The sequence below is a fragment of the Rissa tridactyla genome, chromosome 2 (genome assembly GCF_028500815.1).
Source record: "Rissa tridactyla isolate bRisTri1 chromosome 2, bRisTri1.patW.cur.20221130, whole genome shotgun sequence".
NCBI lineage: Eukaryota > Metazoa > Chordata > Aves > Charadriiformes > Laridae > Rissa > Rissa tridactyla.
Window position 1 is genome coordinate 50,388,432 of NC_071467.1, and position 27,975 is coordinate 50,416,406.

General features: G+C 38.8%; 1 protein-coding gene across 4 annotated transcripts in view; it reads left to right on the top strand.

The window, feature by feature from the left end:
* The first annotated feature begins 38 nt into the window (after window positions 1–38).
* The window catches only part of SS18 (SS18 subunit of BAF chromatin remodeling complex), a 43,142-nt gene continuing 15,205 nt past the window's right edge, over window positions 39–27,975 (top strand). For 3 of the 4 annotated variants that reach the window (XM_054190844.1, XM_054190846.1, XM_054190847.1), the window contains exons 1-5: window positions 39–208; window positions 2,624–2,700; window positions 3,958–4,042; window positions 18,062–18,215; window positions 24,396–24,617. In XM_054190844.1, the coding sequence (XP_054046819.1) occupies window positions 140–208; window positions 2,624–2,700; window positions 3,958–4,042; window positions 18,062–18,215; window positions 24,396–24,617 (607 nt within the window). In that variant the 5' untranslated portion in view covers window positions 39–139. Of the gene's footprint in view, window positions 209–1,223; window positions 1,324–2,623; window positions 2,701–3,957; window positions 4,043–18,061; window positions 18,216–24,395; window positions 24,618–27,975 lie in introns of those variants that run through there. The other variant, XM_054190845.1, reaches the window with a different exon arrangement.

Below are 27,975 nucleotides of genomic sequence, written 5' to 3' on the forward strand. Positions count from 1 at the left end.
GGGGATGGGCCGTCCCGCTGGGCAGCCGCCCCCGCCCCCCGCGTTCTTCCCGGATCGCGTCCGCCTCCCGCCGCTGCTGCTTCCGCGGGGCGCGTGAGCGGGCGGGCGGGCGGACTGACGCTCCCAGCAGCCGCCCGACATGTCTGTGGCGTTCGCGGCCCCGAGGCAGCGGGGGAAAGGCGAGATCACGCCGGCCGCCATACAGAAGGTGAGGAGAGGACGGGCCCGGCCTTCCCCGTGCCGGGAAGGGGATGGCGGCGGCGTTCCGGAGGGCCAAGGCCCTGTCGGGGCAAGTGGAGGCGGGCGGGGGGGTTGATGGCGGCCGGGCCGTGCTCGCTGCGCTGCCTTTCCCGGCCTCGGCACTTGTTGGGGAGTGCTGGGGAGAAGGTGGGGGGGTGGCCGGTGGCCTTGCGGCCCTCCCGGCTGCCCCGAGCGCTCCCGGGGCCGCGGGCGTGAATTGAGCCTTAAGGACTCGGCCTGGCACGGTGGGGAAACGGAGGAGACGGGTAACCCCGTCCTGTGAGGGGTGTCTGTGAGGCGGAGCGCCGTCGAGTCGTTCCTGAAGGCTGCCTGGCTTCGGGCTCTCCTTCCCGAACTCGGCCCGCCCGGTAGTGGGGCTGCCCCTAAACTTTTAAGTGTTATTAACGAAGAACGTCATGGTTGGAGCCAATGACAGCGGCTGCGAACGACTCCATTTAAGCTTACGTGGGAGGGAGCAAGTTAACTCGCTAAAGCAATCTAAGAAAAGCATGTATGGGATTTGTAATAATCTGCGATGTTTTGTGTCGGCAGAAGCAGAGGAGTGTGTTCAAGTTGACTGGTAACTTGGTATTCAGAAACTTAACTGAAGACTCACACTGTTACCAATGTAAATAGCTGTGAATCAAACCGATTTCAGATTACAAGAAGCTTCTTGGGTAGGAGCCATTTGGGTAGGTCTAGCTCACTTCCGATTTAGTAAAGAGAGAGTGTCAACAAGGTAGGTGTTGCAGGGGTCAGGACCTCAAAGACGACCCCAGAGTTACAATGGAGACCTCCAGGATAGCGTAGAGGTCGTCAGTGCATGGGAAGTGTGGGTGAAAAATACCCACTGGGTGGAAAGCTGCCTAAAGGTAGTCAGTAGAGACTTCAGGTCACTGGGGTGCATATGGAGAATGCAGACAACTAAGTTTTTCTTGTGCTGTAGTCAAACCATTAATTTGATGGTGGTGTGCTGGCAAAACACTGGTATAGTTAAAGCTGAAGAATCTTTGTAATGTACATAAGCTGTCAGAAGCCCCGGAGGCGTCTTCATCCAGCTGGAAACTAAATTCTCTTTTGATGGTAGGTGTTTATAACTCTTTCAAAGAACTATTTCAATTTTCTATCAGCAATTGCTCAGTCGAACTTGTATAAAACAGTGCCTGCAGCCCCATCTAGAATACAGTTGTATTCCTTCTCCATTTACTTTCCTCTTGGGCCTAGCATTCCTTTTTTTAACCCCCAAAGATGTGCAGCTTACATGGCGACAGTGAAGAATGCCTCTAACTGGCAGTCTGAAGATCTACCTGTTTTAAGTGTCTGCCGCCTTCCTCTGGAAGGTGGGAGACATTCTGAGGAGAGCCTTGCCTCAAGGTTTCCTTGGCAAGTGCTGTATGAGACTTTGGTATCAAAGATATTAGCTCCTTTTTCCTTATTTTTTTCTGTTGAAAATGGCCACCGTGTTTCTTATAAAACTTGATGTTAGTACATGTGAACTGTGTGTAGCTGCGTGTGCATGATAATCCTCTGAGTGTGCAGCTACAGTTGTACGTAGTTTCTGAGGGTCAGACAGTAACTCAAAATACTGCAGTCCTGTCTGTATTTAGTGCTTAATGACAGTGTTTCCAGATCTAGCAATTTCAGGCAAAATAATTGCTCAGTGATGGTTCTAGTCAGTTCTGGTGAATTACTGGTTTGCGTTTAGGAAGATATGTCTGTTTGGCTCATTCTTACATGGATAGAAGTCCTGAGTAGGCTGCATGAGGCTTCTGACTCCATACCCTTTTCATAGAGATGGGTTAGTTGGAAGAAAAAAAGTCTTGGTACCTATTTCTATAGTAGATCTATTGTGCCCATTATACAGAATATTTATAAAGTGCAGTTTAATTAGAGATTCTTATTGTAAATATGGCCTAGCTTTCGAATGCATTTCCTTAAAACAAACCTGTCTGGTAAGCTCAGTCTCTATCAATAGCAATTTCAATACCTTTTATTATTAAATTTATGAACAGATGTGTTTATAAGGCGAGAGGAAATTTGGAGCATGAGTTTTTAAGTAAGCTTCTTGGTAGAGATCAAATGAAGAAATGCAAGGCTTTGAAAACTTTGTAAGAACTTAGTGTATAACAAGCATTGGTATTTGAATGGGAAGCCTCACAAATGTAGCTATAATAGTAGCTTGAAACCCTTAAACTGAAAGCTGTAAAACTAGTTGGAGGGTGCAGGGAGCTGGGAGCAAGAGAGTGTTCTATAAATTATTAATGTAGAACTTTGTGGAATACTACTTTTCTTTTTTGTTTTTAAAAACTCTGAGGAGCGAGGCTCAAATTTATCTTCAGTTCCTTCATGATACTTACTGCAAAATTCTTCTTTATCGTTTCAGATGTTGGATGAAAATAATCATCTTATTCAGTGTATAATGGACTATCAGAACAAAGGAAAGACGTCTGAATGCTCTCAGTAAGACATTAATCCAAATCTACTATGGACTGGGTGAATTTCCATCTAGATCACCATTCTTGATCTGTTTAGCTTGCCTCGTAGGAGAACTGTGCTGTGAAGAATAGAAAAGTATTGCTGCAGACACTACACTTAAAATTGATTTTTCTGTTTGCCATATGACTGTCACTTCTATGGCTGAAATAAATATCGCAAATTGACTACAGTAAGTTGTTGTCATAATGATGACACCCATAAAAATGGGGACTGTATACCCAAGATCTTTTTCCTCTGCATCATAATTACACTTTGGGAAAGAGGTAGTTTTCTTCTCAGACCTTTCTTCTTCCTTTTAGGAAACACGGGAAAACTACCTGTTTACCACTTGCCCAAGAACAAACAGGCTTGGTTAAATGTTTGGCTTGCTAGAATATCTCATGTGGACTTGCTGGCTAGTGGGATCTCTGGAGAGTGATCTGAGAGAACTGTGGAAGGAGTGAATTATTAAGGAATATTATTTTCCCCTTGTTCTTTTCTGGCAGGGGATGATCAGACAAATACAGAGTTTGCTGACAGATGGGACATCACAGTATGGCTCTTGAGCCCTTACTAAGGGAACTGGTAGTCTGGGAGTAGGAGGGAGAGTCATAAACGTTAGGTATTTTTGATTTAAGGGAATGCTTTTATTGTAGCACAGTTAACTGTAACAGCAAGGCTGTAGTTATGTATTCATAATCTGTTCCTCCTTTCAAGGTTATTGTGACTGTGGGCTAGATGTTGAGACTATGTTAAGAATGTGGTTCTGTGGCAGAAAAATCACTACATAGCAAACTTCTAAAGCTCAGGGTCCTGATGAAATGTTTGCACTGTTCTTGGCCGTGATTCACATAAATCTATGATATTTTGCATCTGGGGTTATAATATAAGGAGCTTTCTTTCCCTTGTGTTTGTGATGGAAATTACACCAGACAGCCACACACACACGCTCCATATGTCTCCTGGTGACATAGTTTGGGGCACGAAGCAAAACAGGTGAGAACAGGGTCACCCAGCTTTAGATGTTTTCATAGCAAGACAGAAGTTGCAGAGAAGATACAGTCACAGATTTGATGGAGACATTGGGAAAGGTTGGGTAATAGGTAAGTGTGAGGGGAAAGGCTTAGGATTCCTAATAATGGTACTCTTCTAAGTTTCTTGAATCTTGTTTTACATAGGTAAGTTTCTTTACATAAGTAGGATTAAAGTAAAGATCTGTTTTGCCTTTGTTTATTTTGATAGATACCAGCAGATGCTGCATACAAACTTGGTTTACCTAGCCACTATAGCTGACTCCAACCAGAACATGCAGTCTCTACTACCAGCAGTAAGTACAAAATAGTGTAAAAGTAGGGAACAGATTTTATTTGGGTTCCTGGAGGAAAAAAAAAACAAACCAAACAAACAGCACAAAACCACACAGAAGTGTTTGAGGCAATGACCAAATGTTTAGCCTCTGATTTACTGTACGGTGCATATACAAAATGCAGTGTCTCTTCATGCTGTATTTGGAGTCTAGTAATCTCACCGTTTAGGTGTTGTTCAAAATCTGACTTGTTTAACTAAAGATTGATAACCTGTGCGCTGCATCTTTAATCCAGAGTATGTGGCTTGCCTCATGGATGGTCTTAGTGTTTTTTCCTCACCTAAGAACTCTGTTGATGTGGGTCTTAGCTCCTACAACAGTAATCTGTTTTTCCTCTTAGATCAGGGAAAAGTGGGGGGGGAATTTTTTTTTTATTATTTTTTGCCTCAGTGGAATGAGGTTGGGTAAATCTTTGTCTGCTTTTCTCAACTCTAGGTGAGTCTCTTAAATTCTTTGCGTCTCTCCTGTATTAGAAAGTAACCTTTTTTTAAGGTGAATAATGATAATACGCAAGAAATAAAGTCATGCAAGCTTAACTTGAAACACTGCATCACTTTACAAATGAAGCATTTCTCAGATAATACTTGCTGTCTTTTTTTTTTTAAGCTGGAATTTTCTGAGTCTGTATTCCTGAACTCTTTATTGTATAAGATACCTCCAATTTTTCCCCCTTTCCATTTTTTACGGAGCAGTAAGGAAAGATACAACAAACATCACAATAGCTTGCTGTTTGCTTTTTGTGTTAATCAGAAAGCTTGGGGAGTTCATTGTGAGTAACACAAGGAAGTTCTTTGGTTTTTGGTAGTAAGACTTTTCTTGAATTAATACAGTCTTGATTCATTTCTGTAATATGAAGCTTAAAAGAATGTCTATAAAACAGTCATTCTTAGATACTAGTTTTCACCAACTGAAATTGAATTACTTTTTCTTTGGTCTCTGGAGAAGTGTTCTCCAGTCATTGCTACTAGCAAAGCATCCTTTCAAGTTGGTACCTAGAGGACTATAGAAACAGTACTTCATTTCGTCCAACCTGTTGTGCCTGTAGAGGCTTCTCTTTTTATAAATCCATCCTTGTAGCTGAGCGGGAGGGAAAGAAACCTTTAAGAGGGCTGTGTGTATTACTCAACTAATATGTTTTTGGAGGCTTAATTCATATCCTGGTTCTGATGACAACTGGAAATGAATTTGACCTTATCCTAGTCCCTGGTGAACAGCCCTGTTCTTAAAGTTGAATGTGATGACATTTTCTTCTTAAATGAAAATGAAGATAGGGCTGAGAGAGACTTCTGCAGATCAAGACTGAAGTGCATTTCTGATCTTGAATGTGAGGAATATTCCACAGCATAGTGAGACAACAGCATAGTGGGTTTTGTTTGGGGTGGGGGGAATCCTCTTTGGACAGCTGAGGGTGGGGGAATAAAAAGGTAGCTTCGTAGTTTTTATTTCAAACTAAAATACAAAATGAAGTTTAGATGTTCAGTCTTACCTAAGTGTAGACATTCTGACCTACAAAGTCAACTCTGGGATGACTTGCCTGAAATGTGGTAACATAATGAGATAAAACGACTTTTTGTTGGGGTTTTTAGAAAAACATTTAAATTCTTTCTGTCTTCACAATAAATTCTAGCCAGAAAAATTTGGAAATGTGTGAGCTACTGCTTTTTTTCAGTGCAAGATAAACTACTTCAGACTCTTTGCCTTTATTGGCTTTCTGTTTAAGAGCTGATGAGGCTCAAGTTGACTTGGAAGTATTATGTTTCTGTTCAGCATGCTTCTGTGTCAGCTGTTGAACAGTCTTACTAATTTCAAGGGTTGCGGGTGGTGACAGTTAAATATGGAGCAAGATACTGTGTGTGTAAACATCCACTACTTTTAATAGTAAAATACATGAAATTTATGATATTACTGTTGCAGTAGTCTCACATATAACTTAGGAGGGCTTGACTCTGAATAGCTTCTGAAGTTGGATTCCATATGATCTATTCATATCTGGAAGATTGTTCTCCTAGTAAACTATACTTTCTTTTTTGTTTAAATTTTATCTTGTTTTTGTTTTATCAGGAAAATACACTCAAGAAATTTCAAAACTTGACTATTAGTTTTTGTAAAATGTTTTGTGTGATCAAATGAAGTTGAAAAGAGAATGTTGCTGTTGAGATAACATTCACACTGAACAAAAGAGCTAAATAATCAGGTTCATTGAAGCTTTTAATATAAGCTAAAATTACTTGAACCTGATGATAACTTCGTTGTATCCTCTCACAATAGTCCTTAGACTTGATGCTTCATCCTGCTGGGAAAAACGCTTGTATGTTCTCCGTCACACTTTCTGTCGGGATTACTCGAGGTAGTTACTGCCTCCTTCCTGTCTTTTCTATTGGACGTAAATGTTGTATTTTTTAGTATAAGAAAGTCTGTGCCTCTGTCCACATCTTTTAGAATGTGCTATTCTGATCAAATACTGTACATCCTTTCTGAAAGTGTGGTGTTGCCTGTAGGGAACAAGATAAATCTTGCACTAAACAAAAGTATAGTGAACCAACTGTATCATGCAGAGAAATGATTCTGTAAAGGGCCTGCAAGTGAGGAAAAGGTGCAACAGGTGAAGCAGGCATTGCAGGCAGTGGGTGAAAAGAACAAGAAAGACTTTGAAACTCCAATGTCATAACAAAGCTCCTGTTGTCTTTGTATGCATCATAAATGTAGAGTATTAAATTATGACTTCTGGGGTAAGAGGCTTTCCTTCACATTGGAAGACAAAAGAAGTGCGAGGTTAATCTCCTTGTGTCAACCAGTCGTTTCTCAGCCAGGTGAACAGCAGCATTACTAAGGACATTCCCAGCTGGATGAGAGTTGTTGCTAAGTTTGCATGTAAAGTTGATGCAACTTTTTGCTGCTGCTTTGCGAGTTATGGCAGATATTCTCTTTCGTGGACAGCAGTGGAAAGTCTGTTTACCACCCCCATATGGGATATGTTAGCTTTCCAAAAAGGACTCGAATAGTGAGGAACACGAGACTGTTGCATTCTTTTGATTTCCACCGGTGCTACTTTTAAGGGAGGCAACAGCAAAGAATTAGTATCCTTGAACTGTAGAGAGCCAAGATGCAACTGTGTCCAGTTCTGGGCTCGCCAGTTCAAGGACAGGGAACTACTGGAGAGAGAGCCCAGTGGAGGGCTACAAAGATGATCAAGGGAATGGAGCACCTCTCATATGAGGAAAGGCTGAGAGACGTGGGTCTGTTTAGCCTAGAGAAGGGAAGACTGAGAGGGGACCTCATCAATGCTTATAAATATCTAAAGGGCGGGTGTCAAGAGGATGGGGCCAGACTCTTTTCAGTGGTGCCCAGTGACAGGACAAGGGGCAACAGGCGCAAACTGGAACATGGCAAATTCCATCTCAACATGAGGAGAAACTTCTTTACTTTGAGGGTGCCAGAGCACTGGAACAGGCTGCCCAGAGAGGTTGTGGAGTCTCCTTCTCTGGAGATATTAAAAATCCGCCTGGATGTGTTCCTGGGCAGCCTGCTCTAGGTGAACCTGCTTCGGCAGGGGAGTTGGACTAGATGATCTCCAGAGGTCCCTTCCAACCCTGACCATTCTGTGAATTAAAGTTGGTTACTGGGACCTCCAAGAGAACCCCCCCAAAAGCAGTAGTGAAGCAGTGTGTGTGTGTGTGTGTTTCTAACTACATTAAATCTCAAACTGCAGAAAAGGTATCTTATTCTCCCTGACTTATTTCTCTCTTTTTCTTGCGAGAGAGTGTCTTATTGACATTAAAAAGTCATTGCAAACTGCTGAATGAAAAGAGACTTTTTGACCTGGACATTTTCCTGTTCCCGTATGTCTTACTTTTGCCAAATATTTATGGGAAAACAACCCACAACCATCACTGTATTGGGAAAAGTAGAGGGGATTTTTTTGTCCTCTACTTGAGCCTTTTCATTTTAGCATTTGTTCGATAACAGGCAAATATGGAGGTCTGCAGGAGTTATTTAATTGGGAACACTTGTTTTGTTGGGGCTTTTTGCATGCAGAAAAAGTGATTTATTTTTTTTTCCAGGGTTTTTCTTACATAATGCAATTTGCCTTCTATGAGTGTGCAGAGCACTTGATTTCAGTGTGTATTTCAGGAAGGTGATGGAAATAAATGCTTATGATTATTACTCACACTTATAATGTGGCAGTTTTCTTTTATATTGAATGTGCCAGTTCATTCCAGTAGCAAGCTAAACTGTGTACGTGAAGTGACTTCCAAGAAAACTCATTGTGTCTGAGTTGTACAAAAATGTGCACATCTCACTAAATTATTTTTCTTAATTTCATATTATTGGAAGGCTTATTAATAAAGTTATTAATAAAAATATTTTTTCTTGCTTGAGAGACTTCTCTCAAAACTAACGCTTTTTGTAGGACTTGGGAAGTCCCTTAATCTATTCTGCTCCCAAACTTGTCTCACGGATTAGGGCAAAGTTCATGCCGTTTTAGTTAGAAGACGCTTCTATATAAAACGGTGATTGCTTTTTACGGACACTTAACATCAGCAAACACTGACATGCTGGCTACTTCCAAAGAAACTGCTTCAAGAGGTAGAACCATTAGACATCATTACTAATGCCTGACTAAAACTTCTTCCTCAGGTTCCTTACTGGAAGACATTTGTTTTGTTTGGTTTTGGGGTTTTGTGTGTGTTTGGGTTTGTTGTGTTGTTTTTTTTTTAAAGCTGCAGAGTTCAGGTGGCTAAATAGGAGTCTTAAATGTAAGAATGGTTTTACTCAATCAGTGGAAAGTCTCCTATGATCTTAAATACACCTCAGTACTTTTCAGAAGGGTAATGTTTAGTCTGGCTTTAATGTACTTGTGATGTGATTAGTTTGTACGAACAATTCAGAGTCTTAGGAACTGAACAGTGCACTTGGCTTTTTTACTAGCCTTTATTCTGAATGTGAAACTCGTCTAAAATATTTATGTTAATCAAATTATCTTGATACTGTTTTGTTTGTTGTTTTTTTTTCTTTAAAAAGAAAGATGACATCAAGAAAAGACAAATGTGGCTCAGTTTTAACAGCTTAAAATAAAACTTGCAGATAAAACTCCTGTGACTGAAGATGAGAGAAATCTTAAATTAATAAAATTCTTGTCCACTGATGTACCAAAGGCTTTGAAAAGTCTGATACCGGCTAGTATAGCAGAATATCTGTTAGTGGTATCTGCTTTCTTGCTGATCACAGCTGGTGTAGGTCTTTAAACCCCTGGCTTAATTCAGTATATATTGAATGGTATTGTGTTGAATTAAATTAGTTTTAAAGCAGATACACAAAGCAGTATGGTGTATTACTCTGCATTAGCCTTTCAGAACACAAGTCCGTGCCAAATTCAAGTTCAACTATTTGTAAACTGAATAGAGAACAGAGCAAAATAAAGGCTGAATGTTTCCTGTCAAGAGGCAAGTGAGCTATTAGTTAGAAGTGGAGCTTGGATTTTGGAGAATAATTAGTCTGATTAAATGTTTGTTAAACAGTTTTCAAAAATCATGATAATTTCTAAGTTTTAAAAGAGAAACATTAGGCAGCAGATTTTTTGAGAAAGGAAGGAAAGATGTTGCATTCATACCCACCATATTATGCAAGTACACCCTGAGGAGGATTTCTAGGCGATGACGCTAACCGTGATTGTGTTCTTTAAAGCAAGAAATTTGAATGCTTCTGTTTGGTGTGGAGTTTCACATTAGAGTAACTTACCCAAAAGAGCAACTTGCCTGCTGATCTTCAAATGAGGGGCAAGTGGAGCCAGTGTGGTTGGGATGGGTAAAAGAAATCAAGCTTCACATTCCTGTACCATTATTAGAAACGATCAAGCTAGTGAAAATCCATAATTGATAAAAGCTAATCTATTTGTCCTTGCGTCCTCCCTGAAGAACGTAATTTCTTATTTTATTTCTTCCTCCAACTGCTCATACTCTACCTTTTTATTTTCTATGTTGATTTTGCATAGCAAAAAATATTTCGTGTGTTTTGTGAGCAAGAAACACATGGAGTAAGCCTCCTTTGGTAATAGTCTGTAGCCCATAGTTGGTTAGACTTTGTCACTAAAGATGAGAAACATCTTTAGAATATTTAGGTTTACATTGTAGTACCACGTTATTCTAAGAATTCAGCGTTGCCACTGTGTGTGAGTGATCTCAGAGACTCAGTGCTTTGAATAACATGGTAAACAAGACTTTTCCTGAAGTTCTGCAGTATTACAGGTCTGTTAAGAGATGAGATTTAATTCTTTATTGCTGTCAGTAGCCTAGTTCTTAGGGTGTGACTGCAATAACCAGTCCTAAAAGCAATGCATTATGATTTAGTGGTATAAGTGCTTACAGAGAGGTTGAGTGTCTTAATTGTGTTTGCTCCAAGGCCAGCACATGATCATCTGTATCCATTTTCTTTCTTTAGGGCTTTGGATGTTTGACTTCTGACCTCTAAGTGAACACTCTGATTGCCTATGTGTTCACTGTATGTAAAAACGTGGTTATGGGATATTAACCAAAAGAGAACTAGTTTTACAAATAGCTACTTTTATATATATATTATTTTTTTTTAATTTTATTTTTTTTTGGTGGAGCATGAAAGAGCACGTTCCTCAATTCTACCAGGAAACTGAAAATCTGCTCATTATGGGAGGAAATCTTGTAAAATTGTCAGTACTAAAAGCTTTTTAGAAGACTTAAATGAAATACAACCAAATTTGCTGTGATTTATGTTTTGTGAGTTGTTTCTCCCCTAGCCTATTCATAGAATCTCTGCAACACCACCAGTCCCTGTGTTGATATGCATCTTTTGGGGCTAATAGTGTTGTTGTGTTTTAGGAAAAAAGAATTGGGTATGCTGCATTTTTAAAATAATTTTCAGATTGTGGATCCTCAGTTTATCCATGGTTTTATAATAAAAATTGCTTTTCCATGTTGTTCATTTTGTTCCAGAGAGGCTTTTAAATGTTGGAAAGAAGTTTGGCTGTTCCTTTTGATGGTAGTGGTTATGCTGACATAACCAGAGCCGTATTCTTTGTCAGCTGCAGTTCTGCTCTGATGTTTTGAAGTTGTTGTATGATGAACCAATCTGGAGAATCAGTCCAGATTAATTAGGTGGAAAGGGGGATATTTTCATGCTGGATTAGTTCAGATTAACTGCAGGGCTATGTAAATGGCTGTGTTGGCACAACTGAAAGGGTAGTATTAGGAAACGGAGGGCCGCTGGAGGGAGCTTCATAAGCCAGCAATTCCACTAAAAATAAAAATAATCAGAATACGGGAATTTAAGTTGTTAGCATGTTAGGAGTGAATTCATAGAACACTAATGTACTCCACTTTAAATAAGAGGATCACTCTACCTTGTGTCAGCTACTTTGCATGTATTGCTAATCAGGTGTGTCCACATGGGGAGCTAGTGCACCGTACACAAAAAACTACTTCTGTTGCCTGCTAACTTCTGTGGCTGATTTAGAAATCAGTAAAAATAGCAGCCGATTTGAATCAGAAGTATGCTCTAAAGTGTAATTCTTTCATACTTGAAGGTGTGATTTGCCTCTCTGTAGTACAGTATCTGCACAATAAATACCTCTTTCAACCCCAAGCAGTTTGCTGAGAGCTGCACCAGGCAGTCTGGTAACAGAGGTACCGAATCCTTTTGCCTCTATGATTTTGCTCTTTCCCCAGTGAAATACTCTGAGAGTTCTGCAGGATTCTTTCTCCTTTAATTGAGTTTATGTAAGACCTTCTAGCTGAAATAGAAGTGGAAGTATTCTCTTTGGTTGCTATATGCAAGCAAAAGCTGTACATATTGGACCAGGCATTAAACCATCTTAAAAGCCAAAGAGGCAGGAGGTAAACAGCTGTGGAGCAGGAAGCTCCTGCTTTTTGAGGACAGATAGGAACTGCATTTTATGGGGGGAATTACAGAGTACCTCTGAAGTTGTCTTGTTTCTATAGCTCAGTGTTCCCCAAATTAATGTCCGTAGTTAACTTATTCCTAGTCATTTAAAATAAAACCATCTGAATTCATACTTTTGATTTAAATAATTTCTAGTTATATAGAGGTAAGAATTTTGTGTGTTTATCTTTTAAGTATCAAAAGAGCTATTGCTACATGGATGTTAAGTATTTTAGGGTTAAATTTTCTGGTTGTTTAAAAGATGCTAAAGAATATTTGTACAGTGGAATATCTTTATACAGTGATACATGCAGTTTGAAACAGTTAAAGATTCCGGTTTAAGCAAAGTGTTTAAGTATTCCATTATGCACTATTTTAACTCTTTTTTTTTTTTTATACAAATATTAAGTCTGATTATTGAGGATACCAAAGTAAATCGAGATTTAGAAACTGGTTGTCATTCTAAGTTTAGAATTCCTTACTGCTAGTGTCACAACTAGTACTCCAACAGAGAGAACACAAATTACAAATGTAATTAACTTCACTATTTAGACACAGTTGTAAATGCTTTTCATGTAGAAATCCTCCCTACCCCCAAATATTACACTTGCTGAGAACTGATGTAGGTTTGTTATTTTTTCTTTTAAGGTACTCGCAGTACTAGAATACTCTGCACCTTGTAGAAGAAGAGCATAACCCAGTTAAATAAATCTTGCCTCTTTCAAATCTCAAAAATGTATTCCTTTATGATCTTATTTCCCAGTCTGACACCTCAGTAAGTACTCTGCAGGTGCCATCACCACTTATCAACAGAGTACTGTTCTCTGAGACTGGGACAGGTGCTGTGATATTAGCAATGTGATATTCGCAGGGCAGGGTACCTCCTGGGATGGGATATTTTGCTTTGCAGAAAATGGTATTTGAGAACTGAAAACAAAGATCACTGATTAAATCCTGCATTAGAGCTTCTCTTAGAAAGATCAGAAGGCTTTTATGTTTGTGTTCCACGTAGCTTTTAATTGTTACTCTGGGAGATTTTCAAGAAAATTGTATTTTTGATCGTGTATTTTAAATATCTGTTGCTATTTGTATTGATTAGCAATACTGTGTGTTAGTGTACTTAATAGTATTTCCTGTCTCTTACATTTTATTGATGACTGAGTTGGTATTCCACCTCAGTTTTTATAAGAATAAATGTTCCATAAACAAATCTTTCAACCTGCTATTGATGGTAAGAAAAATCTGATAGGGCAGATAAGAGATGATAGATGAAAGTTCCAGGTGTACAATTGCACCATGGCAGCTTTTATTGTTTGCTGTCTTCATTTTATCTAATTTATTATTTAAAAGAAAATCTTCTAAAAAAGTATGCAGTTTGACTATTATTTTAAGTGTATGCTTTCAAATAACTTTTGAGTTTAGTAGGATTTTGTTTGCTGAAAGTTGTCAGTTAAAATTTAATGGGTTTTTTTCTTGTCTCTTTTTGGTTACAACTGCAGGTCAGTTTCAGTCTCTTTCCAGTTCAGTTTTCCAGAGCTGGACAAAATAAGTTTGTTGTTTGTTTGTTTTCCTCCATGCTCTGATAAATTTTAAATGCTCATAGTGGCTATAAATTGTAATCTGTGTGTTGGGTTAAGTGAGCCAAAAATTAGCATTTAGCAACTGAAGCCATGTCTGACATCTTACTTCTAATTCTTTAATATACTTTTTACTGATAGTAAAATATTTAGTATTTTCTACTTTACAATTAGAATAAAATCAGCAGTGATTTTTAATTTCCATTCCTTTCTGTCAGTTATCCAGCAGAAAGAGGAAAGTAGGCTTTCCTTTGGTTCTGTTAACCTAACTACATTTGGATGTCAATTCACCCTTCTTCTCTAGGCTGAATGGGTAGGGTTCATGGTGGGTAAGTTTCCCGTCACAAAGGTTGGGGGGGGTTCTTTTTCCTTTTCTTATTATCTGGCTTTTGAACACCGTGTAGTCATTTTGTATTTTAGAAGGTCTTTATCATGCATAGTGCATGTTACTGGAGGTAGTCAATTTCCTTAACTTCTGTAAAGAACAAAAAAAGTGAAATGACCCAGGTTCTATAGGGTTTTTTTTCTTTGTTTTGTTTTTTAGTTCAAGATGATTTAAAACAAATTTGTCACCTGTAAAAGCCTGGATCAACTCTGATAGAAATAGGAAAATTGCCATTTGAAAACATTTTTTTTTCTTGTTTTCTTCCGACTGCAGCCAGTGTACTCTGGAGGAATTTCACTAGGGAGTAATTATATCTGCAGGAGACATTTCTTTGTAATTACTATCAGATAGTGATTGGTTTATGACCCTGACATGGAGGCTTATAACACTTCTAAAAAATCCTATATAATATAATTGTTTTGATTGTGCATATGTATGTGTGATTATCTCTGAATCTTACTTAAACTTTCTTCTAGTGTCTCACATTGATGAATTCCTCACGTTTATGTGATTTATGTGGTCTCTTGTATGTTTAATGTGATTCCTCAATTTATTGACTATTCTCGTGGGGTTTCCTTTGTTGTTAAAGCATAAATTGGATGATCTACTTTTTGTATGTATCATACATTAAATTGTATTTCTGTCATATCCTCTTATGTTCATTTCCTTTCAATGTTTAAAAAAAAAATAAATCTGTCCTTTTTGATTTATTTCAGATGAAAGACATTCAAAGTCTTGAATCATTGGTTGCTTGTCTTTGGAATCCTTCTGATTTTACAGTATCTTTTTGTGATTCCTTTCCTCAAACTGAACATGTATCATGATCACAAATACCATGGCATTTTTTTTCTTGGATATTGTACCTCCCTTTTGATATATCCAAGTACTGCAGGTAATCAGAAAGGGAACATGGGTATTTTGAATATTTTTTATGGTTTTTTAAATTTTTTTCCACCAAACTGTCTGTGTGATGTTCAATTATTTTTTTTTTATGTGTAAGTTGCAATAGAAGTTTCTTCTTTCTGAAGAAAGAGCGGTTCAACGTTCAGTGTAATTGCTGTATATTTAGCCATGTTGAATTTCACCTGGCACCACTCTGCTTATTTTTTCTTCTTCAGTTTTCAGTAATTAATGTTACGTCTTCAAATGTTGACATGTACTAACAAATACTTTCAGGGGACCTCTATATGTTCCTTTATTTTCTGAACTTCATGTAAGGTTATTTTGTATTTCTTCCCTTTGGGCAGTTTCTGATCAGTGAAAGTGTATACCCCTGAACAACATATTTTTCCCAAAAGTTTTGTCAAAAAACTTGTATAAAGAAGTTTTTATTAAATATGCAGCTAAGTGGTTTAATTTATATATTTGAAAATTTCTAATAGATTAGAAAGATATGACTTCCCTATATTGACACTCTACTAACTCATCTTTAGCTTTATCATCCTTGGAGTTTTCAAGTACTCTAATTACATTCATCAGTTTACTTGTAGCTTGGGGAGCAAGGCTCACAGATTTATGATTCTTAGAATTGATCTTACTATTTTTTCTAAAAAGAGGTACAGTGTTCACCTACCTTCTAGTCATCTTATGGGGTAGTTTATTTTAATGAAAGATTGAATTTGTTTTCAACGTGGACCTTTTTTGTGCATTATTTTTAAGAATCTGAAATGGGTTCACACAGGTCTTTGGGCTTTTTCCATATCCAGAAGCTCTTCTTGCTAAATTATTTCCTGGTAGTACCTTTCTGGGTGTTTTTAATTACTCCCTCAGTTCTCTCAATTCCCCGTGGTTTGTGAAGTCTCTTGCAGGTTTTTGTATCTAATGGGATTTTTTAAATCCTTAATACTTTTTTTTTTCCTGTCCTTGAATGTTTGCACTCTCAACACTGTTTTTTTTTTTTTTCTAATAATTGCAGCGTACGTCTTAATGTCAAACAATGGATGTTTTGAAAACTTCCAGAATAAATTTCAGAGTTGGAATATATAGTTTTGTCTCAAATAATCTTTGGAGGTTTTTTTGTCCATCTTTCCATGCATAAGGGTATGCCCATGTTTGTGCAGTAACACCTGCAGGATAGCTAAAACCTATGTATGATCTAAAATTTTTCAGTACTTTATAGTATTTTCCATTATCAGTATGTTGTGTGAACAGTGAGTTTACTAATGATTTATATGTGGAATCCAAGAAGTTCATTTTAATTCTGAAAACATTTAAACTTGGATGGTTTTTGGCTTTGCTTTGTTTGCTGATGTGGGACTGTTGTAATGCTCTGAGCTCTAGCTGCTCATGTGGAGATACCAAGTGTGTTGGTTTTGCTGGTATTCCAAAAATTACTTTCTAAATAAAAATTAAAAATAGTCTCTTTGGGGTTTTTGGTTTGTTTATTTCTCTTTACATCAGTTTTAGATGATTTCTGTTAGATGCAAAAGTAGGATGATAGTGGGCTTCCAAAGGTGAAGGGAAGGAAGACTTTGCTGAGGTGTCCTTGCTTTGGTTGCTTAGTAATGGAGGAGGATCAAGCAAAACGGAGCAGCATTCCACTCGCACTGTTCAGAGAGAAGGGATGCTTCTCACTCTTGCCTTTTCCACCATCTACCACTTCTGCTATACGATGAGGAATAAACTTGCTTATAAAAGGTTATTCTTTGTGTAATTCCTCATTGTGGAGGAATGAAAGAAATTTAGTAACAGAAGCCGTCTACTTGCTTGCCTTTTCCTTCATCTCCTTCCTTCCTACTGCTAAAAAAGCTCTTCACTAATTTCTTGAGGAATTTTTTTAAATATTGCAGGGAAAATAATACATGCTTTTGATGTATTTAAAGAAATTTTGAGAAAATAAATTAGTACTGTTCCTCCTGTCCCCCTGGCAAGCAAATGCACGTGTGTCTGTATTACCCTGGTGTTGCCTTCTCCAAGGCCAGAAAGGGCTTTACACTCGTCCCACCTTACGCTCGTTTGGAAAGACTTACTCTTTTCTACTGTATTATGTCATATCTTTTGTGAAACTCTTGATGAGTAGTTGTAGATGTTAAGGGGGACTGGGTTGGGCAGGAACTTAGGGATCACCCCCTTGGTTGTTTCTGTGAAGTGTTGAAAAATACACGTGTGGTTGTCTCACAGGACAGGTTTTGCATGAAGTTACGGCCTTTCAGAGAGGGTCTGCAAAAGCCAGCGACTGAGGTGTTCACTCTCCCAGAGATGATTTTTTTTTTTTGTTTCCCTGAAAACATTTGGCTAAGGTATGTGAGGAGGATCGTACAGTCTCACAGGTGTTTTTAATAGGAAAATGAAGCTGGCTACTAGCAGTTTCTGCATCTCCTTACATTGCCCTGAGTAGAACCTATAGTAAATTCCCCCTTGTACTTACTGTTTTCCTTGCTCTCCCTCTTTGAACTCTCAAGGTTATTCAGTTATTTTCCTCACAATTTCATTAGGAAATTTGCCAAAAACATCCTTTCTAGGCAGCTGTCTCTGGACCTTTGGAGGCCAGCAGTAATGTGCTTCCAGTCTGCAGGGGGTGTTTGGCACGGAATTACGAACTAGGCCTTCAGCGCTTCGGGGGAGAGGGGGGAAGAGATCGCAAATGCTTTACCACACCCAGGTGCAAATTTTTTGCTCGTCTACGAGCATTGAGAGGCTTTTATCTCTTGCTGTACCTGTTTTGTCCCGGTGCAAGGTCTGTTAACGGCAACAAATTGTTGATGTGAGAGAGTTATAATGGAGGAGTTCTTTTCCCGTTCCCCAAATGTTGCTTTGAAGGAAAGCTTTTGCGTGTGTGTGAGGGAGCCACTCCAGCAATCTTAAACTGTTCAGATATAATTTTTTAATGAGGGATTGATTTGTATTTTTTTCATTTTAAAGCGGTGCTTGAAGGTGCTGTGGTGTTGTCTGCACGTAATACCTCATGTAAAATTGATTGAAAGATTAAACGTTTTGCCGAAATTAATATTGGGAGGAGTTAAGCGTCTCAGAAGGAGCAAGAAATGCGTTCCGGTGCTTTCTTTCATACCCCGCTGAACAATATAGGCAACTGCTGTACCATATGTACACATAGTATATTTGTCAGACTAACTGCTTCTCGTGTTTGACTAAACTGTCTCCTTTCAGCCACCCACACAGAATATGCCTATGGGTCCAGGCGGGATGAGTCAGAGCGGCCCTCCCCCACCACCGCGCTCCCACAACATGTCTTCAGATGGTATGGTAGGTGGGGGCCCTCCTGCACCACACATGCAGAACCAGATGAACGGCCAGATGCCTGGTAAGTTTTTCTCCTCTAAGACATTAACACCAGCGTTGCCTGGCAACCGAAACGACATGGGGGCTCAGGGGATACTAGATTGTTGATGACAAAACTGCTTTGAATGCCCCCGAGTACAAGCTCTCTTAGAGTTTGTTAGCTACAGAGCTACGTGACCTGTATTCAGTGTTTATCAGGCTGCCCTTGGGCTTTGATGTAGCTGACACACAGCATTCCTCTGATGAACAGAACTAGCTAAATTTAGTCTGTTTGAAACCGTGCAGTACAGCTGGCTTTAGAAGGCTTATTGGGGAAAGGTATTGGCCTGTGGCTGAGTGAACACAAATCCTTCCATAAAAAGATAATGTGAAATCATCGTAGTTAAATAATTAGATAAGAATAAAATAGATACATCTTAAAGGGGATGTTTAAAATGTGGGTAAATGTTAAAAAAAAAATAATATAAAAACCTCTTTTATACAGAAAGTGATCCAGCTTCCACTAATCCTCTGTGTTCTTTATTATTGAAGATGTGTTGAATCGTAAGGGATTTGTAAAGAAATGGCCTCCAGATTATTGTTCTAGGTGTAAATTTTAAGTCAGTTTTTATGCCATCCTGTTTTGTAATAAAAAGAAAAGTGCTTGGGAAGTCAGAAACAAAGCAGTGAAACAAGATGATAAAATTCCGCATTGTGCCTACCAGTACTGGCTTAGGGGTAACTATTCCCTTTAGCAGTCAGATCAGAATGGAGTAGGCCCTGGAAAAGCCTGCTTCTTTATATAGAGGCTGTTTTCTAGAATTTCTTCTCATAAAGTCATACTGCCTATTTCATGTGAATTGGCTTTCAGCTTAAAATTGCATTCCCAGGATTGCTTTTGTTCAGGACCCTTTCATTGTTTTGTATGGAGGAACTTTTCATACAAAAGCTCTTCAAGGTATTGATTCTTCCAAGAAAAGAAACTGCTGTCAAAGAATCTTTGAAAATTCATCTCTCAATGGTCACAAAGATAAGCTCCACGACCACAAACACAGTAAATAACTGTGCAAAGCTTAATATAATAATGATTTCTGTGGTCTCTAATTTCTGTGCAAATCCTGATAAAATGGACCTGATGGTGTTAGCGACAGCTTTTCTGAGAAGAGTAGCTGAATAGCCTCCAGAGGTTGTGTGTAGGAAGTGTAATAAAAGATCTAGAGAAGAAGTTAGTTTCATCACACGTGTGTTGGTCATGGTTTGCATTTGGAAGTGGAAAGAGCAATATATGCTGCTCCCTAAGTAGGGCAGAGATATTCTGGTTGTGGAGTCGTCTATCCATCTAAGATCCATCAGCTCCCATGGAGAATAGCATTGCCTCTCACAAATCAGTCTCTTTGACCCTCTAGTGTAATCATATTATTGTTATTATAATGATCTTTTCCAAGGAGAAGGATTACCAAGTCACAATGTGAGCATAATGACTTCACTGCAGAGCCACGGGGGAGAAAAGTCACTCCTTAAACATACATATTTTGTAATTAGATAGAATAAGACAAGAGCTCTTATGAAAATATGTGATAGGTAAATAGGTTTGTTTTGGTATTCACCTAGACAGATACTTAAATGCAGTTTCCCACTAAGCTTTAATTTAGCCTTTCTTCCAACGTACTCCCTCTTTTTGAATGTCTGTTCCTTCCCTTCTCTGTTTAAGGTTGTCTCTGAGGATGTGAAGATAAACAGCTTAAGATGAGGGCATCTTTAATATCAGAAAGGCATGCTAAAATCATTTCATAGTTAGGCATTGGAGAAGGGGAAACAGAATCATCTTGTTAAGTGGATAGCTGAATGATTGTTTTCTTTAAGTGTTTGCTAGTTTACTTGTATGCAAGCCTTTTTGTATTTCATAGGCATGTATTCGTAATCATTTCTGCAGTGTGTGCATTTGCTTTCTGTTTGTAGGGCACTTACTCTAAAGTTACGTAGACACTTTGTAATACAAGCCAGATGCAAAACCTTAAATATCTGAAGAGATGATCTGTCCAAAAGGAATAAAGTCACTAAGGTGCAAACCAAGAGGCCAGGGTCAACAGACATAAGTTGACCAGTCTGGAAGAAATAAGATGCAGGCTCTTAAAAATACCAGCTAAGGATTTCTGGAAGGCCTTATCTGAGCAGGGGCTTCCACATGACTGACTATGGGTGGAAGGGTTGATGGGAGGATTAAAAGAACAGCCTAGTGATGGTCAGGGCACAAGTTGATTTAAAGTTCTGCTCTCCCATTGCCTAAAGGGCAAAGGATGATTTTTCTCATACTTGTGTTCTGGTTAATGAAGGACCTGAAGTGCTGCTGAGGCCCTTAATTGCATGCCCTGATAAATGAGTGTCTCTATCCTCTTACTAGTGAAGACAGTCACAACGAACCTTTTCCAGCCTGTGGTGGAATTGAGTATTGTCTGTACCTGTGACAAATTATGGCTTTTACCTGGAAAAATTACTGTCTGAAGAGTTACATTAACTGAGAGTTTGTGTGATGCAAAGTAAGGATAGCCTGGATTTGGAAGGAGATGATGAACTGGGTTGTACTGGTGGCAGGTTATCTTCCCGATTTCTTGAGCTTGTTTTATCATATGTAGAAAGTTGAAAGGTAAGATTTGCCATAGGGTTCTCTGACCTCTGTCCTGGAACTGGTAGGTCACCTTTCTGAATAACAGGTGCTTGTGTACTACCCACAAGTTCTCTCAAAGTCTGTCTTTCCTTGCTGCAAATGTAGTCTCAAATGCACTTAACGCTGGCTTACAGCTTCTCAGAACTAAGATACTGTCCGTAAGTGGCAAAGAGGAAAAAAGAACTTCTGTTTATAGTCTAGATAGATACCTGTTCCACTAACTTTTTGTAATTAGTATAGCATTTAAAGCAGTTTTTTTAATGGCAGATAAGCACTTTGTGTCTCATTCATTCGTATTTCATTCATATTCTGCTCTTCCTATTTCATTCATTCACATAGAAAAAATAGTGAACTGTTGTGTCCTTATGTGCAGGAGAACTGCATGAAATATTTTGGAAAACTATAAAAAAAATTATTTGTAAAGTTTGTTCTTAACTATTTTTCATTTGCAAGGTTTTTTGATACTATGATCTTGGCTTTTCCTCTGTCTTCTAGCTTCTGACTAACAAACTACCTGATTTTGACCTCAGAACATATGCATGCCTGACGTTTCATGTGCTAGCTTTTTCTTATGAATACTTTCCCTGTTTTGGTGCTACCCTAGACATGAAGTGTAAACCAGCCTTTTAAACAAGGTGTTTTATTTTTTCAGCTTCTCTTGTGATGATTTTTGCCTTCCCCATTTTGCTTCTTAACATTACCAGTTTTTAAAAACTTACTCCTCTGTGTGCTTCGGTAGCTCTCTGAAATCTGCTATTGACAATTTCTTCCTTTAAAAAAAAAAAGTAACAAAGCCACTCCCAGGTCCTGACTTTCTGGCACTAATCCTGTGTGGTCTTCCTTTTCTTATGAGAGAAGATGAGAAACTAGTCTTCTAGCAGTCCTATAGAGTTGCTTGGCACTACATTCTGGAGCTTTTCTTCACTTCAGCTTTACTTTAACACATTGATGATATCATGGTTAGAGATGATCTCATTTTTTCATAATTAAACCGTCTCTCTTTTCTCAGTGTTGCAGAGTTAGGCAGTGTTGAATTGAAGAAGGGACAGTGTAGGCATCTGTATTTCTTTGTCATGGTCATAATCGGTATTCACCGAGTTATTTTTTTCTGTATTTGTGGTGGGCCTGCCTTTGTACCATTCAGCAATCTCCGCTCACCTTGTTTTGCAGGAACAGAGAACTGTGCGTATGATACCTTTTAGCTTTTTCACTTCCCTTGATAAAATATGCTTACCTGTTCATTTCAGTAAGGTGCCTTGAAAAGGGCACGGGGATAAATATATTCTTAAGTGTGTTCTCTGTTCCTTCATGTTGGCTTTTAGTAGCTGTGTTCCTTGATAATTGTTATCTTTTTCTTCTACATCTTTTTGTTTGCAGGTCAGTTGGTATTGCCTCTGTGACCTTGTGTACAACTCTGTACGTCCTTATTTTAGCCTTCACCCTGTCCTAGATTGCTGCAGCTATTTCTTTAGTGAAGGCAGGACTTGGGAGCTGTTTACAGAAAGTAAATACTTTTTTTCTTTTTTTTTTTTTTTTTTTTTATGCGCAGGGAGATCTGTAACCAAATCACTATCTTCCTACAACTCTACTGACATAGTTTCTTCTAGGTTCCTCTTCTAAGTTTTCTGTATTTCTTAGTGTTTTGTGGCTTAAAAAAACACCTGTGGCATGTTTGGCAGCAATGGTATCTTCTTGATGAACTCTGTGTATATCAACACTTGCCTTGTTTACAGTTGACCTACTCTGTCACATGCTCTGGTTGCACATATCTTCGTAAACTCTTCATGTCGTGTGCTTGTCATATGCATAATCCGTGCACTTCACTTACTTTTTTCACTTCATGGAATCATAGAATGGTTTGGGTTGGAAGGGACCTTTAAAGGTCATCTAGTCCAACCTCCCCTGCAATGTGCAGGGACATCTGCCACTAGATCAGGTTATTCGGAGCCCCATCCAACCTGCCCTTGAATGTTTCCAGGGATGGGGCATCTACCGCCTCTCTGGGCAACTTGTGCCAGTGTTTCACCACCCTCATTGTAAAAAATTTCTTCCTTATATCTAGTCTAAATCTTCCCTCTTTTAGTTTAAAACCATTACCCCTTGTCCTATCACAGTGGGCCCCACTAAAAGTTTGTCCCCATCTTTCCTGTAGGCCCCCTTTAAGTACTCAAAGGCTGCAATAAGGTCTCCCCAGAGCCTTCTCTCCTGCAGGCTAAACAACCCCAACTCTCTCAGCCTTTCCTCAAAGGCGAGGTGCTCCATCCCTCTGATTGCTTTTGTGGCCCTCCTCTGGACCCGCTTCAACAGATCCATGTCTTTCCTCTGCTGAGGGCTCCAGAGCTGGATGCAGTACTCCAGGTGAGGTCTCACCAAAGCGGAGTAGAGGGGCAGAATCACCTCCCTTGAACTGCTGGCCATGGTTCTCTTGATACAGCCGGCTTTCTGGTCTGCGAAAGCACATTGCCGTCTCACATCCAGCTTTTCATCCACCAGTACCCCCAGGTCCTTCTCAGCAGGGCTGCTTTCAATCCCTTGTTCCCCAGCCTGTATTGATACCAGCAGTCCAGGTGCAGGACCATGCACTTAGCCTTGTTGAACCTCATGAGGTTCACATGGGCCCATTTCTCGAGCTTGTCCAGGTCAGGTTTATATCTAGTCACACCTCTTACGAATTTTACTCCTAGTAGCTACTCATTTATCCCAGCTAAAGTAATGAGTAAAGTGATCCGGTGGTATTGTAATGTTTATGCTTTTAAAAATACCCATTGAGAGTAGATTTAACTCAGAGAACAATCCAATTCTAACCTGTGTTGTCAAGAAGAGGGGAAATAAAGGGTGAAGAGATGTAGTTGGCCTTCCAGACAGGTTGCTCTTCCTTTGATTCTTTGCAAGCATGAGAGGTGAGCTGATAATTTGATTTCTGTCCTTCCAGTCATCATCTCCCACCCTAGTAATTTGTAAATACAGTCGCAGAATATTGGCCATAGATTATATGTTCAAACAATGTTAAATATACGTTCATCCACTTTTATTCTACATGTATTGTACCATGTCAGTGTTAATACTGCCTGACTTTGGAAAAAAAGTATTAACTGTTACTTTCAGAAAAGTCTCTAGTATGGTTTGTTTGAATAAACAGAAATGTTACAGCTATTGTAACAATTCTATGTGTAGCTGTGAGAGGGCTACCAAGCTGGCTGTTAGACTGATACTGTGCAATTCATGTTGAAATTCGGGGTGTGTTGTGTGAGTACTAAAAAGACTAGTTTTGCATATGATATGGATATAAGATGAGCTGTATGATATTTTCCCCTTTTATTTTAGTAGCTTCAGCTGCTCAACAAAAGAAAACGTATTGCGTAGTGGAGCTGAACTTTGACTGTTGTTAACTATTTTTATAATTTAAGTTGGGACGTCATGAGCAAACTCTGTTTTATCTTTGTTTTAATGTAGTTGTATTTAATAACCGTTATTTAGTTTTGTGATTCAGTATGACTGTATTTGCTTGATTTATGATACTTAATGAAGAACCTTTTTTGTCCGTTTGCCTTTCTGAAGGACCTAACCATATGCCTATGCAAGGACCTGGACCTAACCAACTCAATATGACAAACAGTTCCATGAACATGCCTTCAAGTAGCCATGGATCAATGGGCGGCTATAATCACTCAGTGCCATCCTCACAGAGCATGCCAGTGCAGAATCAGATGACTATGAGCCAGGGACAGCCGATGGGCAACTATGGTCCCAGACCAAACATGAACATGCAACCAAACCAAGGTAAGCGAGGTGCTTGGTAACTTCTGTAAAAAGGAAACATCTCAGGTACAGACTATTCTTAAATGTCTTTTCTCCTGGATTTCCTTCTCTAAATGCATTTGTACCCATGTTTGGAGGACTCTACATCTCTTTCTCCCACTGTCAGTGACTTTTTATTTATTTGCAGACATTGAACTGTTTTCGGGTATTGTGTGAGAATCTAGGAGTGGATCTGTTTTCATTAGTTACAAGTTTGAACTACTGTTTATCTTTCTCAGACTTCACACTTCTAAGTGTTATTATTTCTCGAGTTGATAAAATGTATCTCTACTCTTCAGTCTCTTGGGTAAATTGAAAAATTAAAGTCAGGTAGCCCTCAGATTTTTGTTCCTAATTAATCTTTGTTCTCTGCTGCATGCTGTTTTAGTGTGGAATGTCTGTTAATCTTAAAGAAATAAAATTCAGTTCCAGGAACAAATCAGTTACTCCCTACTGTTTTCAGGAGATGTCCTTGTGTATGTAGTAAAATCCAAAACTAATTTGGTATCTAGGATATCTACATAGCATAAACAGATGATGTATCCTGTTGACAGTATGGTCCTTGTTGAAGTGCCAAGGACATTGCGGAATTAAAATATTACATTAGAGTCACAGCAGACCAAATTATTAAATTGTATGTATACTGCATGTTCTTCCAAATGTGCTTCACAAGTCAGGAAGCAGTATTTTCAGTTTACCTGTTAAGTCTGCTACTACATTGGGTCTGGACATACCACCTGTTAGAAGACATACTGCAGAATTTTTTTAAAAAATTGCTTCTGCCACGTTTACAGCAAGTATGAACTTCTATCAATATATTTGCTGAAGGATATGACTTGGGTCAAGGTTTTCATCTCTTTTCTGATGCTGTAGGAAAACGTGTTTTTCACTTTTTCTAAGGTTCGCATCCTGGTCACTGTAGAAAAAATAATCCTTCAGTGGCACAGGTTCTTATTGCAGTGTACTGTCATTGGAGACCAAAGCTCCACTTTGTTAGGTAGATACTATTTGTTCCTGAGGTGTACGAGCAGACCAGGTCATACTGATCAGTTTGGTTATTGCAGAATATCGCAGAAACGTACAAAACAGACAAAAGACTAAATTAATGAGAGACCAAAAATGAGTCAAGAAAAAGCAGCTGTTTCTGCATCTTTCTTCCCGGTAGTGAAAGTGGAAGTCCGAGTCCTTCATTGTCCACATTGTTAATGGCATTTTCCTTATAATTTAACAGCAGAGGAAACAAAAGATAGGCACGTAGCAGAGGAAACTCTCACAAGTGGGAATATTTTTGACTGTCTCTCTGAACTGTCAAGTTACCTGTGTATTCTGGGCAATACACAATCGAGTAATTTTGTAAACGTTGTAAGATGCTTTAGAAAAGTCCTGTGCATGCTCAGTTGAAATCTCTTAGTTGCAGAGAGTTAGCAATAAATATGCAGCAGTATGTGTGAGGGAGCCATCCACAGAGTCGCTCTACAGGAAACAACTTACTTTGTATGACTGGCTTACAATTTAGGACTAGTGATTATTCCATCTCAAAGTAGTGTTCTTTACGCTTCCTCATTCCCCTGCTGTATTTTCAATACTCTGTCAAACTTGAAAATTGCTCATTAGAAATTAGGCAGAAAGACACTTAAAAGGTTTCTGTTCTGAACAAATAATAGTACTGAAGTGGCTTTGGGGAATAAAGAACAAAGCAGTATCTAACTAAATTATACGTTCAAGAACAAGAGCAAAATATCTAGTTAGAACAAGAGCTGATACTGTTGCCTGCACCTAGGGCCAAGATAAGCTTTCACATTGGGTAATTCTAATTCTGTCAAATTTTGACCCTTTAGGCTGAGATTTTTTCCATTCTAAATGTCTGCCTCAAGGCTGATTTTTTGCTAAAGTTTCACAGAAGTGGAGGGCCGTTTCTGACAGTGAGGTGAAAAATTACATTCTTTAACCCTAGCCCTGACCCTAATGGTGCCCTAAATCCTAGCCCTAACCCTAACCCCTTTAAAATTTTTAAATGTCTCATAAAACCAACAGTAAATAGAGCATCTAACCCTAATTTTCTGAACCTCAGTATTGCTGTCAGGAGGCATTTGTGAACCCTTAAGCATGTGTTGTTTCTTATAAAGGAGTGATCCATATTGAGAATGAGAGATCCTACTATATCTGTCAGTAAATAACAGCACTAGCTAAATATAATGCTAAATATTCTGCAAGATAAGGTCTTAGCATCTCAAGCTGGCTGTTAAAAATGAGTAGATGTTTTTGACCTTAATCTTTCCCTGCATGGGCTCCCCATCTGTAGAGGAATGAATCTGATGGTAAGATTATAATACCATCTGATTTCACAGAAGTGTTGTGAAAGTATATTCATTATGAAGATTTGGACATTTTAGTTATGAGCGCCATAAGAAAACCCATGAGTAAATTAATAATTCTGTCTTCAGTGTTTGACTAGGCACAGCATCTCACAATGAACAATTAGGAGGAAACAAATTATTGAAATAGCTTTTCAGTGAATAATACCTACTGTGTCCTGAAAGAGGCCAGTACTTTTAGAAAAAAAGGATGCTATCATATAATAGATAAAGAGACCATAATATGCAGAAAGGTTTTATCTAAGTTTTGGATAGTTTTAGCATAACTTTGTCATGTGCTTTTTCTAGCAAAACACTTTGAGGCAGACGGTGTTAGGAAGAAAAAACGAAAAAGTGCAGTCCACTGTTGGATTTACTTTCGGTCCCCACTTTGTGCTCATTATTGATTTGCACTAGTTTATAAAATGCCAGTCAGAGGACTATCTGATACAAGAAGCAAAATTTTCGTGGTATTGTTTTTATACAGTCAGTCCAGTTAAAAGAAGAATTTTAGTCATTTTGGGCTTATGAAGCAGAATGTTTTAAGTAGAAGATTCTGTAGATGATTCTTGATTACAAAGCTACTGTAGCAGCCTGGGACATCCACAAGGAATGTTGGCTACCTTTTTGGAAAAGATAGGAAGCAGCAGGAGCTGAGTGAATGTGGAAGAAACTCCTTTCTTGTGGGTGCGTTTTTTTTCTTCTGTATGGGAAGCTATTGCAGTCGAATAAAATATTTCAAGGCTTGCCAATTTTTGACTTTTCAGAGGGGAGGTGTAAGCATGATTTTGTGGAACCTGAAACTTACATGGAAATTCCTCTCACTTATTTTGAACAGATCTTTCACAGTCAGAGAGTAATAATAAACAGCAGAACTGAAATACTTTAAGGATCAAGAAATCATAGGTTGGCCTTCTCAGATCCTTTTGCTAGAATTCTGTTCCCTTGCCAGAAGTGTTTGAAGCAAAGTTGCCAAACTCCCCAGT